Below are 17,255 nucleotides of genomic sequence, written 5' to 3'. Positions count from 1 at the left end.
ACCACCCCCTTTTCTTTTTTTATAATCCTATTCAGCTACCAGTCCCAAGAAATTTTCTGTCCCTGTGGGTCATGTAAGTGAACTGAGCGATGCTGAAGATGAAACCTCTGCTGCACAGAAATCTGGCAAACTTTCAGACATCTATTCCACTACAGTCCCAAGTGTTGACAGCGCAGTAGAGTCGTGGGATGGCTCTGGTATTGATACCAGCTTTGGCAATCAAGGTACTATCAAGAATGCAATTGACATTTAAAGTAGAAATTATTGCCTTCATGGTTGACCTTCCTTTGCCTTAAAGAGAACTTTATCTGTACCAACTTTAAACCTTGTACTTTGTAATGTGCCGGTGTCTCATTATGACCACACACCTCACCAGGCAGCATGATTTCTTACACTTGGCTGGCCTCGGATTCATTCTTTCATGACAATGCGATGTGTTATGAAGCATTTATCAATACATTAACAGGCTTTTGTTAGCTTTACTGACATCTGAATAGCCTGGTCCATAGCTCATGACAACTAAATGAGTTTATCATTCAAGTACAGATCAATGCAAGGCACAGAACACACTGAAGATGTTCATTAATTTGATGCTCATATGCAGTAATTTTTAATTGACAACAGATTTATTATAAACTGCTGAAGGGGGAACATTAGGCATTGATTATGATTTGTAAATCTTCTGCTTCTTCCTCATTCCTGCAGCATTAATATCTAAGTTTCAGCCCTCAAAAATAATCATTCTGTTTAAAGACATGATTTTCCTTAATGCAAAATTTTCTACTTCTGTTTGACTATTGTTTTATATAGGATTTTCAAATAATTTCATTTTAGTTTGTAAGACACATTTATTTAGGCAGTGAGGGATACAGGCATCTTGTAATATTCTAGATAACAAGAAAAGTAACTTCCACACAGCTTCAGTTTTTATTTAACTCTCTTTAAAATGTTTCTTTCCATAGTAAAGCAGGTGTTCCCACTACCTGGCAGGTATTTGGACAGGTAGATCCTTACCTCAAATAATTTTTTCTCACTCACTCTGGTTGCACACATTCTTTCCATTTTATTTCTGTCCTTGTTTCAGCTGGGATAGAGTTAATTTTCTTCCTAGTAGCTGGTATAGTGCTGTGTTTTGGATTTTAGTACCAGAATAATGTTGATAACACACTGATGTTTTAGTTGTTGCTAAGTATTGTTTACACTAGTCAAGGACTTTGCAGCTTCCCATGCTCTGCCAGGCGCACAAGAAGCTGGGAGGGGGCACAGCCAAGATAGTTGACCCAAACTGGCCAAAGGGCTATTCCATACCATATGGCGTCATGCTCAGTATAGAAACTGGGGGGAGTTGGCCGGGGGGCAGCAATCGCTGCTTGGGGACAGGCTGGGTATCGGTCGGCGGGTGGTGAGCGGTTCTATCACTTGTTTTTTTCCTGTGTTTTGTTCCTCTCTCGCTCTCTTGTTGTTTTTCTTCTCATTACAATTTTTTTTTTTTTTGGTGTTTGTTACAATTATTAAACTGTTCTTATCTCAACCCATGAGTTTTCTTACTTTTGCTCTTTCAATTCTCTCCCCCATCCCACTGCGGGGGAAGAATGAGCGAGCAGCTGGGTGGTACTTAATTGCTGACTGGGGCTAAACCACAACAATTTCTCTGCTTCTTTCTGTTGCTTTCCAGGAGCTCAGGGACAGCTGTTTTGTACCCTCACACAGAGAACTGAAACCAAGCTCTGCCCAGCAGATTTCCTATATAGGCTGAACTTCTGTGCTGATTACTTTCATTGCTATTTTCTAATGTGCCTGCTCAATGATAGCACTGGCAGTTTCTTCTGGAAAGCAGAACATTTCCTTTGAAACCTGCTGAGCTACTTGAGATCAAGAAGCAGCTGATGTCACTACTAGTGGCCATTTTTTTCTGTTCTTTAATTTTTAAGTATTTCTTAGCCTTACTGCATATATTTGGCATCAACTTACTTTAAACAAGACAGTCTCAATACATTTAATTATAACTCCTGTTTTCTACATTTTACTTTTAATTTACTGTTACATATAACATTTTATTTAGTACTCAATGTACTGGGCTAAACCCCCCTGTATAATTTCTATTTCGCTGGAGTTAGAGTGGGGATGAATTTGTCCCCTTTTCTGTTTTTAACTGTTTTGGTCAGTTTATCAAAATAAATCATGTTAGATTTTCTTCTGATATTTTTAAGTTCTAAGGAGAAGTATTGCTGAAAAAGTGCCAAAATGATAGTTCTCATTTCCTGGGTGAATTGAGGATATTTGGAGCAAATTGATCAACTGGAAAGGATTGAGGAACAGACTGCTTTCCTAAGTCCTGATCATTTGAATGCCATGCCAAAACTAAACCAGTATCTCAAGCAGGTTTTTTTTGTAACTCCCTTGAAAAAATCAGCCCAGACTTGGCTGGATACATGGCACTTCTGCTAAACAGCCTGAGTGTAATCAGATTTGCACCTTATCACTTGCTGTGGTACTAATGTGACCCACATTTCTATTAAAGTTCATTCTTTCTTGACTTGTCAAGTTGAGTTTGGCTTCTCTCCAAACGTCTCTTGGCATAAGCACAGGCTAAGCAAATTGAGGAGTTTGGGGAATGTTTCTGGAGCACCAGATAATGTTTTATCCTATTAGTTACTAATTTAATGCTGGTGAGCAGTCTTTTCTCTCCTTGAATTAATACCCCATTTTGTACCTTTGTCTAATGTGTCTGCCTTACTAATCCGGAGCCTTGCCCACACAGCAGTCACATTTTCACAACCAAAACTCTTCCTAGAATCTGGGAGTATGTTAATGTCTGCCAGTTAGCTGGAAAATGCACACAACTTTGTAGTTACATGGGATTTGAGGGAGACAGCTCTAGACTGATTTATGGAAGCAAATTGCCCTCTTCAGAGAGGTGACAGCAGTGATATTTGTTAGTCATCAACAAAATAGAACTTCCTAATCCAATATGCACATCAGAAAACACCAACTATAGAGCTAGAAAAGGAATATGTCAAGATGAAATATATATATAGTAGCTCTACCATAATGGATTTCACCTACCAGATCAGCATCAGCTTGTGACAAGTCAATCCACATGTTCTTCTTGATACATCACTTGGAAGCCAGACTGTCTGGTTCCTACTTGGAATTCAAATTACGCTTAATTCAGTTAAAGAAATACTATTGAACTAATACCAACATTGCTTGTATGATAACAGCACCCAGAAATAAACTCTTCAGATATAAAGGCCATCTGATGCCACTTACACAGCCTTGAGGTACTTGGAAATGGCTGGTAAAGAAATCACTTTCTGCAAGATGAGCTTTCCAAGGGTGTATATTGGTGCGGGACACATGTGCCCATTGTGAGACAAGCCTTCTTGCAGCTCTCAGAGCCCTAGCAAAAAGCAGTGGCTCTGCTAAGTGCAAGTCCCCCTTCCACAAAGGGGCATGGTACAGAGATTCCCATGTTGGCCTTTATGCAGAGCAGTGCAGGGCTGTGACAGCACAGTCCTGCACTTGTATTAATGAGTCCTTGCCTCAGCGGCGCAAAGACAGCCACCCTCCTTCCTGTTCTGGCATTACTCCAGTTAATGGTCACTCGAGAGCCTCTGCACCATGACAACTTTTGCTTCTAGGTAGCCACTCTACAGATTGGTAGTATTGTGCATAATTGACACTAATATGTCACTAATTTTTGGCTGCATTGCTTCCAAATTTGAGAAAGTTACCATGAGGAAGAAAAACTTTCTTGCTAGTCATCTGAAAAGTCGAGGTGATGGGTTTTTTTTAAATGCATCCTTGCAAACTCTTTTTTCAATAGGTCTGAAGCGCAGTTTTCTTAATAGCTTAGGTTTAATTTTTGGACATGTTGCACATGACCACGTTAACACATATTTAACACATCCATAACACACGTGATTTATTCACTAGTATTCAATGTATGATGTCAAATTGGACATTAATAAATTGTGAAGATGTCTAGAACTAAACATGAGAAGCAGCTGAGACATAAACAGTAGGAGAACAGTGTTAGATATATTTAAGATTTTGCTTTCAATGGACTTTCACAGGAGAAGCTCTAGAGCACACCTAATTCCAGGCATAATTTAGGTTATAAATAATCTGACTACTACTACAAAAAAAAGGTAGCAATCATGAGTCCACCTCCAAGTTCTAGAGAACCCGGCTTCAGAGAAGTGCTTTTCTGTCATTACAACATACACAGTGCCATAAATATATAATTCATGTTTTTAGGACACAGCTATCAGGCTTCAGGATACAACTTCAATGCCTATGAATGGAGGAGTCCTAAACAGACTAGTTTGTCGCCTCCAAGCAAACCACGAAACCACCCATTTCATGATACAGGGCTGAGTGATGACGAATGGGACCGACCTACAGCAAGCAGGTAAGTTCCCATACGAGTTTCTGTTTTCTGATTTGCAGCTGCAACAGTGCCTCAAAAATGAACACTTACTGTCTAGAATGAAATTATGTTTTTCTAATGCAGCTGTAACAGCTCTTCCTTTAAATATGAGATATAGTATTTATACTTCATGAAACTTATTAGGGTAGATTAGTGACATTTAGGAAGATTATAATGTCAAAACCAAGACATATATTTATTTTAAGTTACTTCAGACAGAAAGAAACATAGCATTTATCTCTTAAGAATAAACAAACAAAAAAATTAGGGCATTCCCCTGGGTAAGCTTCAGAAAAAACCTGCTCTGTTTTCCACTCCACAAAAATAAACCTACAAATAAAGTGGCTAAAGACAACTGGCATGTTAATCTTTTGTCTTCCATGAAAGTTCTTCATTTTGGTTTGGGCAAAGAAGCAGAAATTACAGTCTTCTTCCATAAATGCTTGAGGTATCTGCAGTGATTCAGTAGGAGAACAAAGTGATCCAGGTAGAAATGTCTTGTTCAAAGCTATGGTAGTTTGTCATGCATTCATTCCTCCTCTTCTGAGAAGTAAATCTCCTTTTCAATGAATTTCTCTGCAGGCAAAAGAACTTCCTGAGGGAAAAATGCTTAGTTGACGATGCTTGGAGATAGTGAAAGACCCAAAAGTCTCTTATTCTCTATTCTAAGGATGATCTGGCAGTGGAACCACTGCAGAGACTTGGGTAATTCCTGCCAAAGAAGAGTTCTTCCTCAGACAGACATCACAGTTGGAACGATTTCTGTGCTCTTTGTACCCATCCTCAGGACTTGCAGACATGCATGTCCTTCATTAGAAATACAGTTTCTTGGTGTAGCAGCACAATGAGCCTGAAATCCCAGTCTGTGAGAAATTCAAGTTTAGCACTAAAGAAAACCTTTCTTGTTCCTGTATAAACGTACTGGATAAGTAAATCCATAAGGTCCAGTCTGTTACCTTTGAAATACAAATCAAGGCAAGGCTTAGATGCCAATGCTGCTTTTCAGAATCTGAATGACAAATCCTCTGATACAGCAGATTGCCCAGTGGCATTTTGTCTGCAGAGAAGTCTGGCAAGATGATAGCTAAGATCTGGGCAAGTGTGAATTCTCAGTCCGTATTCAGCTCCTTTGGTCCCTACTGGCCAGAAGTATACTAGAAGTTTTCATGGGCTAGTAGTGGGCAATATTTAATAAAGGAAATTACCATAGTTTTATTCATACCTCCCATTCTTGGCAAGATATATGGCACAAATTAAAATAATGATTATTTTAACCCTGTATCTGTAAAATGGATTATGCCGTATCTGATGGTGTTCCTATATGAAGTGCTGGAGTATTTGAGAAGGGCATGTCTGTTCTTCCAGCCTGTTACTGGGATCCCCAGAAAACCACCTCTTCTCTGCCTCTAGCTAAGCATCTTATCTTCTTCTCTAACACTAAAAAGTAATCTTTTCTTACCTTTATTTTGTGTAGCACAGCTTCCAAGAATATGTGGCAACAGAAGGAGACTGAGACGTTGGGAGAGAATCAAGAAAACCATTTAAAGCAAACTTCTGTAGAAAGATCAGGGGGAGAGAGCATCAGGAGCATGAAGAAAGAGGGCAAGATGTGGAAAGTTGCCTCTGGTGGGCAAAGGAAAGGTGGGGGACAGCTGGAAGAGTGGAATACTTCCAGGTAGGAGAATGAAGAGTGCACAGGAGTGAGATCCAGCTGGGCTGAGGTGGGGTGGGGGGAGAAGGGGGAAGAAAGGGAAAACAGTTGAAATGAGAAAAAGGAGAAAAACAGGGTAAAAGCAGAAAACACATCATTAACATGGCATTGAGTGACAATGGCATTTCAGTTGGCAAGTGAATGAAACCAGAGAGCTTAAACCACTCTGTAGCCCTGTGTCTACCTATCACTGGCAGGTAGGACAAGTCTGTTATAGTTCCTGCTCCAGGGAAAATTTTTTGCACATTAAAACACTACTTACAGGAATGAGTCTGCCAGATCCTAGAGCATCCTATCACCTCATGAATTTAAAAAAAAAAAAAAAAAAAAAGATTTTGTCACTCGTATGGCAATAAGAACCAAATCATAGGCACCTGTGTCTTCATATCTGTCCCACTCCTTCTCCTTCAGCATTTTTATGCGTCTCAATTTCTGATGGCTCTTTGAATAAGCATTAGAAAACCAAATATATTCGTTATAGGTCAAACAATATTTCACATGACATAAAATCAACCTCTCAGGTTTTAGAAAAAAAAGCCATCTAGATGAGAAATTATTTTGGTACCTCTTTTTTTCTGGTGCAGTAGCTCAGCTACAAATCAGTTTATTCACGTGGCTGTAATAGAGATGCAAAAATTGAGCATTTCACACACCAGGAGACAAGACTCAGAGAAAAGGCAAAAGAGGAGGTGAGGGCAGAAAAAGGAATTGCTTCAGCTAAAAAGAGGTCCAGGTGTACAGACATCATGATTTCAGATTTCACAGAAGTCGAAGAAATGGACCTCCAGTTCTAGGAAATCCAGTCTTTGCTGTCGCAGACAATTGCCTCAAATAATCCTGTTCATTAACTCAAGTTCCATTTTATATTATAATATTAGTATGCAATATAAAGAAAGGTATTGTGATGGATAAATTAGTCTATGTTCAGCATTGGCTATTAAAACAACTACTTAGGTTTATTGAAAGAGCTAATTTCAGAAGTCAAGGATCTTTCTAAAATCATGTTTTAAATACTTTCTTATCTTGCCTGGGAGGAATTGCATCCATGATCTGAGTAGGTATTCTCACCGTTGCTGTATCTATTGCAATATCTTAGAAGAGACACTGATGCTAGATGGAGAATCATTGCAATAAGAGATTGAAATGGCTGACCATTGTCTGCTTGACTGATCGTAACTGTAAGAAAGCATCTCTGAGGCAGAGTATCATGTGTGTGAAGCATTCGAGCTGTCGTCCGTTGTGCTGGGCAATTCTCCTCTTTAAAAGCTATTCTGTTAACAGTGTTACATTCATGCTATTCTCAGTAATACATTGTTTGTCAAGCAAGGCCTCAGATGCTTCCATAATAGTGTTTGCTCTGTTTATGTGCTGTTAAGCACCACTAGCTGCAGTCCATGGGCAGCTGCTCCACAGTAACAGCTTGCTGCCACCAAAAGGGCAAATTCTCATTCTTTCCTTCATCATCCTTCCCCTGTGCCTTTCACATAATCGGCCCCCTCCCGTGCAGCAGCTCTGATGCTTGTGTGAACCTTCATTGAGCTGATTCCCCTTGCTAAGACAGCAAAAAACTCCTGCTTCCTCCACACACACACATGCACTGTGATGGTGTTGCTTTGGGCTGTGTTGCTGCAGTCCAGAGTTGGTGGTTTTTTATCAGACCTCTCTTGCTGGGCAACTTCCCTAAGCATCGCTGTCACCAACATTTTACTCAAGAGTGCTAGTAGTAAGGCTTCGGCGTGTTTATGAAACACCAGAGACCTAAGTCTCCATGCAAAACATTTGCATCCCTGAAAGTTTCTCTGTGTTTGTGTATGAAATGAGTGGAGCAGTTTATATGATGGCAGTCAGGTGGGCTTAAATTGATAATGATAAATGCAGCTTAGGCTGAAGGAATCAGGTAAAAAGCACCACCATCCCTCTTTTGCAAAATGCTGTTTGCAAAAATGAGCGCTCTTTTAATATTCCCTGGGAGAAGTCTGTGAGGTTGAAAGGTTTTATTGCAAATATTCGTTGCACAGAGCCGCTCTGCACACAGCTCCTGGTTGATACATTAATTTTCATAGGGAGGTCCCAGTTTCAATCCAGTAAAAATGTGTATTGAATTGTTCTTGGAATCCATTTATCTCCTTACTGAATAACTCGCTGCTCAGATCCTGCCAGCTGCTAGCGACTGCCAGGTTATGAGAAGACTTGTCTGTCATGTGCTCTGCATGTTCATCCAGCCTCTCCTGATCAGCGACTCTTCCCCACTCTCCTGCCTACCTACCGTAACGTTCTGTCATTCAAGTTGCAATCTGTGGCAAGGCACGTGTGTAAAATATATTTTTGGAGGGAAAAAGGTCCACGTTTTTTTAACCTCTCATTGTAAATCTAGCTTCGCAGGTACCCATGATAACACCGAGGCTGACCAGGAGGAAAATTTCTGGTCTCAGGCTCTGGAGGATTTAGAGACCTGTGGCCAGTCAGGAATTCTGAGGGAACTAGAGGTAGAACAATCTTAACCTTTCTTTCCAATTATAGAGAAATATAATGGTTTTGGTTTGGTTTACATTCATTTTATTTTCTCCTTTTTTTCTTTTAAGTTGCACTAATCACACCAATTCATTTAAAAGCTTTAACCCCTCTCCACAGGACAAGGCTGACAGGCGTCTGTGTTTGAGAAACATGACTCTCTTGGTACCTACCCTTTACCTTTGTATTTTTGCTTGTGCAGCTGCCTCCCCCACCCCTAACCAGAGCTGTTTTCTTTTGTACAATGCAACCAAAATTCTATAAACATGTTCACCCCAGAGCTTTTGACTTGCAGCTTCTGCTGTGCATAACCATTGATGCTGTCTGCACAGGCAGCAAATGGCGCAGAACTTCTTAAGTGGGCATAACCTTCCTGCAGCAATGCATCCCATTCTCTGACAGACGCTTTGTGCAGCTTTTCTTAGCATGTTGTAGGTTGTCTTTTAAATTGAAACTTAATTTGATTAAGATGAACATAAAAGAAAATCAGCTTTTCAAAATGTTTACCTGTAATCTTACCACTCTGCAAAAAAAGCTGCCAATGTGAGAAATGTTCGTTACACAGCAATTCCTTCACTACGTAACAAATTGTCACATTTCATCCTGAAGTTAATTGCAAATCTAACCGTGCTTTGTGTTAGATTGTGAGGGGGGTAGAGGGCGAAGGGAACAGAGACAGAGTGACTTCGAGTCTTTATTTTTCTAATCACCTTTTCTCTAAGTTGTCTAACCAGAACAATTAAGATTATACTGCCACTTAAAGCTGCGGAATGAAAGGTCCTAAAATATTTTCTTTTATGTTCTTTTAAATTCCTGGAGCTGCAAAACTGGCAGAATCTCATTTTCATTTTTATGTTATATAAAGTCCTTTAGCAGCCAGGAGGAATGTGAATGGCATAACTGGGTGAAAGTTTTTCAGTTCAGATTAATTTACTCCCTCAGATTTATGGCTTTTGTATTGCAAGTATGGGTAGCAAAATATGATTCTCATGTATTTGTTATTGCAAACCAGAGAAATGTAGGAGAAAATGTTATACTGGTTTAATTCCATAGTTAGATATGGTTCAGTACCGCAGGCTTCTCTTACAATTTTCAATATTCAGAGCACAATAAAAGGATATGGAAATAGATAATTCCGAAATGGAAATAGATCATTCATGCTGACCAGAAATCAGTTACTTCAACACGTTGAATTTTCCTCAGCCTTTCACAAAAGTGAAATTCAGAACTGTAGATGCTGTATCATTTATAGCATTGCCTCATTGCACAACCCACAGCTCTGAAAATAAAGCAAGACTCGCTCAGTATGACAGGATGCTAAGAATGGCGATGCCTCTATTTTATGAAGTGCCATTGCATAGTCCAAGGACTCCTTATCGTTTTTCATTTCAAGGTCTTCAGCCAAAGAGCAAAGAAGACTGTTCTTTGCCAAGTCCTCTGGATGCTTTTGCTCTATCAGGGAGTAATATCAGTCATTACTGAGCACAAGAGAGACTGTTAAGGCTACAATATATTATCTCGTAGTGAAAGTAGTGCTGGAGCTGGGAGGAAGAAGGGTGACAGACATGCTCACCAGAGTCAGAAGTAAACGTTTATTTGTCGATTTTCCCTTATTTTTTCTTCTCATTTTCAAGCAGGCTGCCTGCATCCTGTCTCCATCAGAGTTCAGGTTATGCCCTTTTAATTTCCCTTTTCACTTGTCCATCGGCACCAGGGAGAAAAAATTCAGCATACCCTACCCCAGCAGTGGCACCTCTGTACAGTGGCTGTGCCTAAGTGCATTTGCCTCCTGTTCCCAAGAGCAGAAAGTCTTTCACAAGGGAGGAGGCTCCTTGCAGTGCACAGGTGCTTTTCATGTCAGTCCATTCCACCCAGTGGATGAGATGACTGTCGTCATCTTCTTTCAAGATTTCACCCTCCATGTATTCTTGCATCTAACATAAAAAGCTAGCTTTTACTGAGATTAAAAACAGCAGTGAGGCAGGGGCTTCTATGTCTGAAGTATTAGTGCTAAGCTAAGGCAATTGCTCTTGCAATATGCGTGTTATGCAAAGTTTCTTTCCAGGCAGTGAGCTTACCTGCACTGAGCTTTCCCCAGCCTGGGATGGTATCCGGGCATGCTGTCTGCCAGTGCTGACTCTAGAGCTGCCTACATATTCTGCTGACTCACATTTTTTTACCTTGCACACACAGTCTGAATTGTAAGTGCCTTCCTACAGCTCTAATTCCAACAAATGCAATTATGCCTCAACTTAAATAACACTTTATTTACATGTAAAATGTTTTTAAAATAAGTGATTATACTACACACTCTTCAGTCTGCTAGGGGACTAGCTTACAAGCATAGTCGTTCTAGTGCTCAGTATTTTAGTTTGAAATGCCATCTGAAAACTTTTGCCCATAGGGTTTTGTTATTGTTGTTGTGTTTTGTTGTGGTCCTTTATTTTATAGTGACTTGCAAGCAGATCGAACATCTATCCTCTTGCCTTTTGCTGTGCCCTGAGTGATTGTGTTTTAACAAAGAATAGAGATGTTTTTCCTACTGATATGAATTAACCACTTACTTAACCCACATTCTGTGTTAAAAATTAACCTGTTCATTAATGCTCTAGGCCACAATTATGTCAGGAAGTACAATGAGTTTGAATCATGAAAACCCACAACCTCGTAGCCAGCTGGGAAGACAAGCCAGCTTCCAGGAAAGAAGTACTGTAAGGCCACATTACAGTCAAGCTACTCGTAGCAACACATTGCCGTCAGATGTGGGGAGAAAGTCCATGGTTCTGAGAAAAATTAAGCAAGAAATGAAAGAAATCATGTCACCAACTCCTGTGGAGTTACACAAGGTCTGTAATTTTCTTCTGACAGCTTTGAAATAATATATTCAGCATAGGGAATCTAATTATATGGCAACACAGTAAGCACTTTTTTTAATGACTCCACAGATGTAATTTGGGGGCCATGCATATTAGTTCTACAAACACATTAATGATATATCCTTTTGGGGGAAACAAACAAGTAAGATGCATCCTTGTCTACTATTTCATTTTACAATAAATCCTCAAAAGGGACTGCTCTTTTGCAAGGAGGGTCCGCTGGTAATTTGAATTGACAGTACCAGTAACTCATCTCTGCAAAATGTGTTCATTAAGAAAGCAAAGTTTAATTTCTAGAAAATACATTTCTTTAGGAAATTACTCAGGAGGGTTTGAGGCTCCCATTGGTCCTTTTTCAAATTAACACTCATTTTGAATCAAATACATGAGACTCGATGTACATAATATAGAATGTAATTTCAAATTAGCTATTGCTTCTCTTCTAATTCCTTTGCTCTAAAAAGGATAAATAATCTTCAGTCTATGCAACTTTTCACTGCTCAAGACTGTTGAAATCACCTGGTGATATGAAGGTGGCTCTGCACCCCAAGGAAGTACTGGATAAAGTATCTTTAGATATGCAGAGCAAACACCCTACCAGCTTAAGTCTCAAGTCCAGTGAGGCAATAACAGTAACCAGTTTCCAAAACTTTGGGGGATGTTATAATGCTGTTCTACTTGATGGGAATGAGCTTCCCATCTCCTGCACCCATCATCCTCCTGAAGGTCTGAGATCTTCCCAGAGAGGAGGCAGAAGCATGGAGAAATTTCGTTAAGACATCACATGTTGTCATTCTCAAGAGATTTGGTTTGGTTTCCAGTCTCTGCGGGTTTGACTGAGTTTAGTTTGTAGTCCATTCAGTTTAGTTCAGTGAGGTAAGGACTCACTGAGTATGGGCTAAACGAATGTTTGTAAAAGGTAGTCGAGAGTTGATCTTATATATGTAAAATTAATCCATTGCCGATATAAACAGTCAGTAGGATGTGTTGTGATAGTTTTAAGCTATTCATATTTCCAGCTTGATGTGAAGTGATTAATGGAGTTAGTTACTGTGCTCAGTTTTCCTGAGTGGTGAGTAAATGTGAGATATAAAACAAAACTATGCCAGCAGGCATTTCATGGTGTGCTCACATTCAGCAAAGGCACAGCTTTCTCCTATGGTATATAAAACCAGCCTTTCATGATTGACAAAATAAATCCTTTCCTGGAAAGGAGGAATCAGATTTCTATGAATGAGTCAGTATTCTATGATAGCTGCTAGCTCTTAGAGTCCTGGGCAGTAAAAAATGCTCTGTCCTTGAGCTTTCTCTCTCTTTGGTTGTCAATTTTTTAAGATTGCTGTGACCTTCCATTTTAGTAATTTCCAGTTTTTGTTCAGACAATATACCCACTTCTCCACTATCTGCTGAAGTGATGTTGAGTTTGCTTATAGTGTCTATTCTGTCATCCAGAAAAGAGTTACTTCCTTTCTAAAGATCTAAAAGTTGAACCTGCACCAAGGATTTTCCAAATCCTTAAAGTCGTTTAAGAAAAATAGAAACCAGGGACTGGATCTTACGGTCTGATTCACCAAAGTGGGCTTGTACCCGTATGATCACACATGCAGGTTAACCCAAGCATCATGGGCTGCTTTTGTATTCATGCCCATCTTAGCAAGTTCTTATTTGTTAGTTTTCTTACTGGTTCTTGTGTGGCAATGTGCCTGTTACTTTCTCTCTCCTCCTTCATTTTTGTATTAGACCTCTAGTTTAACACTAATAACCTGTTCAGTTGCTATTTCCCAGGAACAGCTTGTCCAATGATATTTTTCCAGAAGAGCTGCAATGCCACAGGAATGATTTCACTGTCAGAGAAATGCCTTGATTTAAGTATTTTTTCATAACAGGTCTTACTGGCAAATGTGCTCTGCCCTCTGCAGGCAAATGTCTTAATCAGCTGGGCCACTGACAGGACAACCAGTAAAGTAAGAACTGTTCTGGAAAACTGTGATGGTATAAACAGTCTTTGAAATACAAGCTAAGACATAGCTTGCCTAAGAGTTACCTCAGCAAGACATTCAAGCATGTACTTGAGTGCATGCCCCTGAGCTTTCCCAGTTCCTTCAGCAGGACAGGTCAGGTGCCTATTTACTGACTGCCTCAGTGCGATGAGTCTGCATGCCTGTTGAGTCAGGGTCTGTGTGCCCTATAGATCAGAGTTCATACCTTAAGTGTGATTGCAGAAAATGGGCCATCTAAGGTTGATGTTCCACTGGTTTTTCATAATCTGATTGTGAGAGAGCAAGAATATATGATTCTACCAAAGAAAAAGCCACACATAAAAATGAAATGCATCAGTAGCCAGTCTGACTGTACATGGTAAGAGAGAGTAAGACCGGGTAAAAACTGCTCAGGCTACCGGCACAAACGAGTAAGTCTAACGGAACAGCATGGTGAGCAGATGACATTACTAGCTTGTCCTTCTCAGATATATACCTGTCAGAAAGGTAGCACAGCCCTGAGGATTATTTTGCTGAATGCTGCAAACTTTGCAGCCAGTTAACCTGAATTCTTCACTGCTCTTTCTTACTTCACTGCATTACACTCACCAAATGTGTCCTTGAACTGTCTTTGTCCTGAGGAAGCTACGATTGAGATAAGTGTCGTACAAATCTCTTCATACATTTGTTCTAGATGGTTTAATAAGTAACATTTAATTTAACTGGATAGCATATTGCTATATCAGTATGCAAATTTAATTATTGCCTTTAATTGATTTTACCTACCTAGATAAGCATATAGATTAATATTTTTCTAAAAATCATAGTGGACCATTTTTTAAAAGTTGCATAGAGCATGCGTTCCTCTTGAGAGCAAAAATATGCACTAGACATCAGATAATTTTTCAGTATTATTATTGCAAGTAGTCATTAACCGAAAATTACAGTCAGTTAAAATACCTCAATAGCTGATCTGTGCAAGATGTATAAATTTAAATTAAGCATTTTCCCGTAGATTTGAGAGGGAGGAGAGGCATAGAAACAGACTCAAAACTTGTAAGCCTCTGTTTAAAATGTGTAACTATTTAATTGCTTATGAAATATGAATTAAATTTCCATTTCAGCCTTCTTTTTCCCTTAGGCGCCTGATGTAAACCTAAAAGTCTAACAAATTGCCCATAATGGAGATTTTGCTATTGAGATCAAACCTTCCAAACAGTTGTGATCAGAATTACAGATAAAACAGCATGATTTAGGTGTTGCATGAATTGCTCGCAATCTCACACCCTTCAGACAGGGCTGCGCTACTGGCAAGTGAAGATGAGAAACCTGTGCGGTATTATGAAATAAAAATCTGGGTATTTCAGATAGCAGAGTTTTTACTCTTGAGATTCCCTTTTAAGAATATATGCTGCCCTAAAAAGAAGTAGCCCCAAAGAAAAGAAAGTTTTCTGCAGATGACTTGCACCTAAAAAAAGTCACAGCTGTCAAACATGCAACAAAGTTAAATCGCAACCTCATCCTTTAAGTGAGTAAGTATGAGTTTCTTTAATTTCCAAGCTCCTGTTAAATAAACCAAAAGTCAAGAGAAGATAGCCACAAGGAAAACAGGGTTTTAAAATCTTTTATGATCTGTAGATCTGAAGAACCAGAGAAATGAGAAAATGTTTTTACACATAAAAGTTCTGATTGCAGGGTAGTGAGTAATTCCCTTCCAGGGTGCTCAGTCCATATAGATCAGGGAAGTCCAACCTGAAAAACTAGGGGGGCAATAAAAGACTTTGGATGATCATTCTCAAGTTCTGCTTCCCTCCGTGCCCCACTATCGCAGTACTTCCCACTGTCCTGCAAACGCAGCTTCTCACCTCTGCAGCAAAACTCCACTTTCATGTCCCTTACCATTTGCAATGCTCCATTTTTTGACTCATAAGCTGGGCATGAAGTAGCAAGTGGATTCCCCGGGCATTATTACAGACAAGACACGAGATAAGGTGAGCTAATGTGGAATGGCACTTCCTTAGATCTGTAGAACAGAATGTGTATGTATTTTGTTTTCTAATAGACCACTCACTAAAACTAGGAAAAAAGCAACACTCTCCTAGGCCATACGAATGGGACCACCATCTGTAGTACATGCAAAATTATTCTCCGCTCTAGTTTGGCTTTGATAAGATCTTGACTGTAATAGTGTCCAGTTTGGGGTCTGAAAATCAAAGAAGGATGTTAACCTACTGAATGGAGTCCAGGGAAAAACAATCCTTGTTTCACATCACTGCAGAGAAGGAGAGAATAAAGTGATCTTGTTCTCTGTGGATAGCAGCAGGCTTAACTCTCAGCAAGGGCCATTTAGTTTAGACCTAAGGAAAACATCTGAAGCACTGGAAGGGATTACCTTAATAGACTGTGGGGTCTCCATCACTGGAGATTTTAAAAAGCAGGACAGATAAATGTCTCTAGAAATGGTTTAGATGCAGTTGATCCTGCCTTAGGGCAAGAATACAGTCTAGATGACTTCAGAGAGTCCCATTTCCTATGGTTTTGTAGTTCATCTGAGGTTGGATCCAGCTCCACTTAACTCCAGTGCCTGAAGGAAGAGGAAGGGGAAAAGAAAAAGTGGAAAGCAGAAATGCCTTTTAAAAATTGTGCCATCTGTGCTAGAACAGTGCATAGTATTTTAAGTCAGTCTTCCCCTCTTAGGCACTGTATCACATTTTTACATTTACTTTGCAAGGCTTCTTTAAGCAGGTAACATGAAGCACTCCTATCCTTTGTGGTGGTGTGCGAAAAAAGTTATCATCTCATTTGAGGAGAATTTGCACCTCGGTCCAGTGCTAGTTATTTTTCATTCTTGCCAGGAAATGCACACAAATCTGTCAATAAAATATATCTCCCTCCTTTATTTATTTTTTTAGTCTTGTAGAATGGTAGTCTTACAGCACTTCCATAGCATCTTGGAACATACTTCAGATCAAAGCCATGCTAGACATGCTATGATATCATAACAAAAGCCTCTGTTGATAACAAATTATTAGACGTTTCCCAGAGTCCTGCTGGTACAGCAGCTGTTGATACAAATTAAAATCATTCTATGATGAATTATTTTGAATTTGCAGATAGGCTTTTCAGTCGCTGAAATGGCTATTGAGTCCTAAAATTCATGCTGAGATGGAGGAAGTATGATAGGTTCAGCAAGAAGTTACTCTGGGGGAAGACGGGAGAAAAGAAGGCAAAGACCTTAAACACAGCAGCCACTGGGAAGTTTAAAATGACAGCTCGTACCCAAAAAAGTCACTGGAAGGAAGAAAGCCTTCAGCTTTAATTAAGAAAGCCTTCAGCCTTCAGTTAATGGGACTTTAGCTGTGGCTTTCTGCTTTGCTGTGCTGTACAGAGGGAGAAAAACAAGGGAAGAGGAGGAACTGGTGTAAAGTAAGGGACTAATACTGGGGGGGGTATTTGTGCTTACCACGGTATGAGACAGAGAGATGTTTTCACAGCAGCCCAGTGATGCACTGTCCATGTCTACAGATAAAACGGCGCTAATGCTGCAGCAGCTAGCGTTGTATCTAACTGTTGCCCAGGATAGCTACCAAACTTACCTGTTTTCATTCTGGTTAAAGCACTATTGATACACCACTAAAGCCAAGTAAATGCGAGAAAACTGCAGAGAGCAGGAAAAAAACCCACACTCGACTATCTGTCCTTTGTTGATCTGACCAAATCCTTCACTCCTGTTTTGAGAGAAC

At 39.7% G+C, this 17,255-nt stretch overlaps 1 protein-coding gene across 1 annotated transcript in view; it reads left to right on the top strand.

Moving 5' to 3' along the window:
• Positions 1-17,255, top strand: part of GRIP1 (glutamate receptor interacting protein 1) — a 340,881-nt gene that overhangs the window by 319,407 nt on the left and 4,219 nt on the right. Inside the window, exons 19-23 of the mRNA XM_072863151.1 lie at positions 36-224; positions 4,264-4,417; positions 5,910-6,110; positions 8,521-8,632; positions 11,270-11,503. Coding sequence (XP_072719252.1) covers positions 36-224; positions 4,264-4,417; positions 5,910-6,110; positions 8,521-8,632; positions 11,270-11,503 — 890 coding nt within the window. The remainder of the gene's footprint in view (positions 1-35; positions 225-4,263; positions 4,418-5,909; positions 6,111-8,520; positions 8,633-11,269; positions 11,504-17,255) is intronic.

The sequence above is a fragment of the Ciconia boyciana genome, chromosome 1 (genome assembly GCF_034638445.1).
Source record: "Ciconia boyciana chromosome 1, ASM3463844v1, whole genome shotgun sequence".
NCBI lineage: Eukaryota > Metazoa > Chordata > Aves > Ciconiiformes > Ciconiidae > Ciconia > Ciconia boyciana.
Note: the sequence above shows the minus strand (reverse complement) of the source record. Positions and strands in the feature narration are given on the sequence as shown.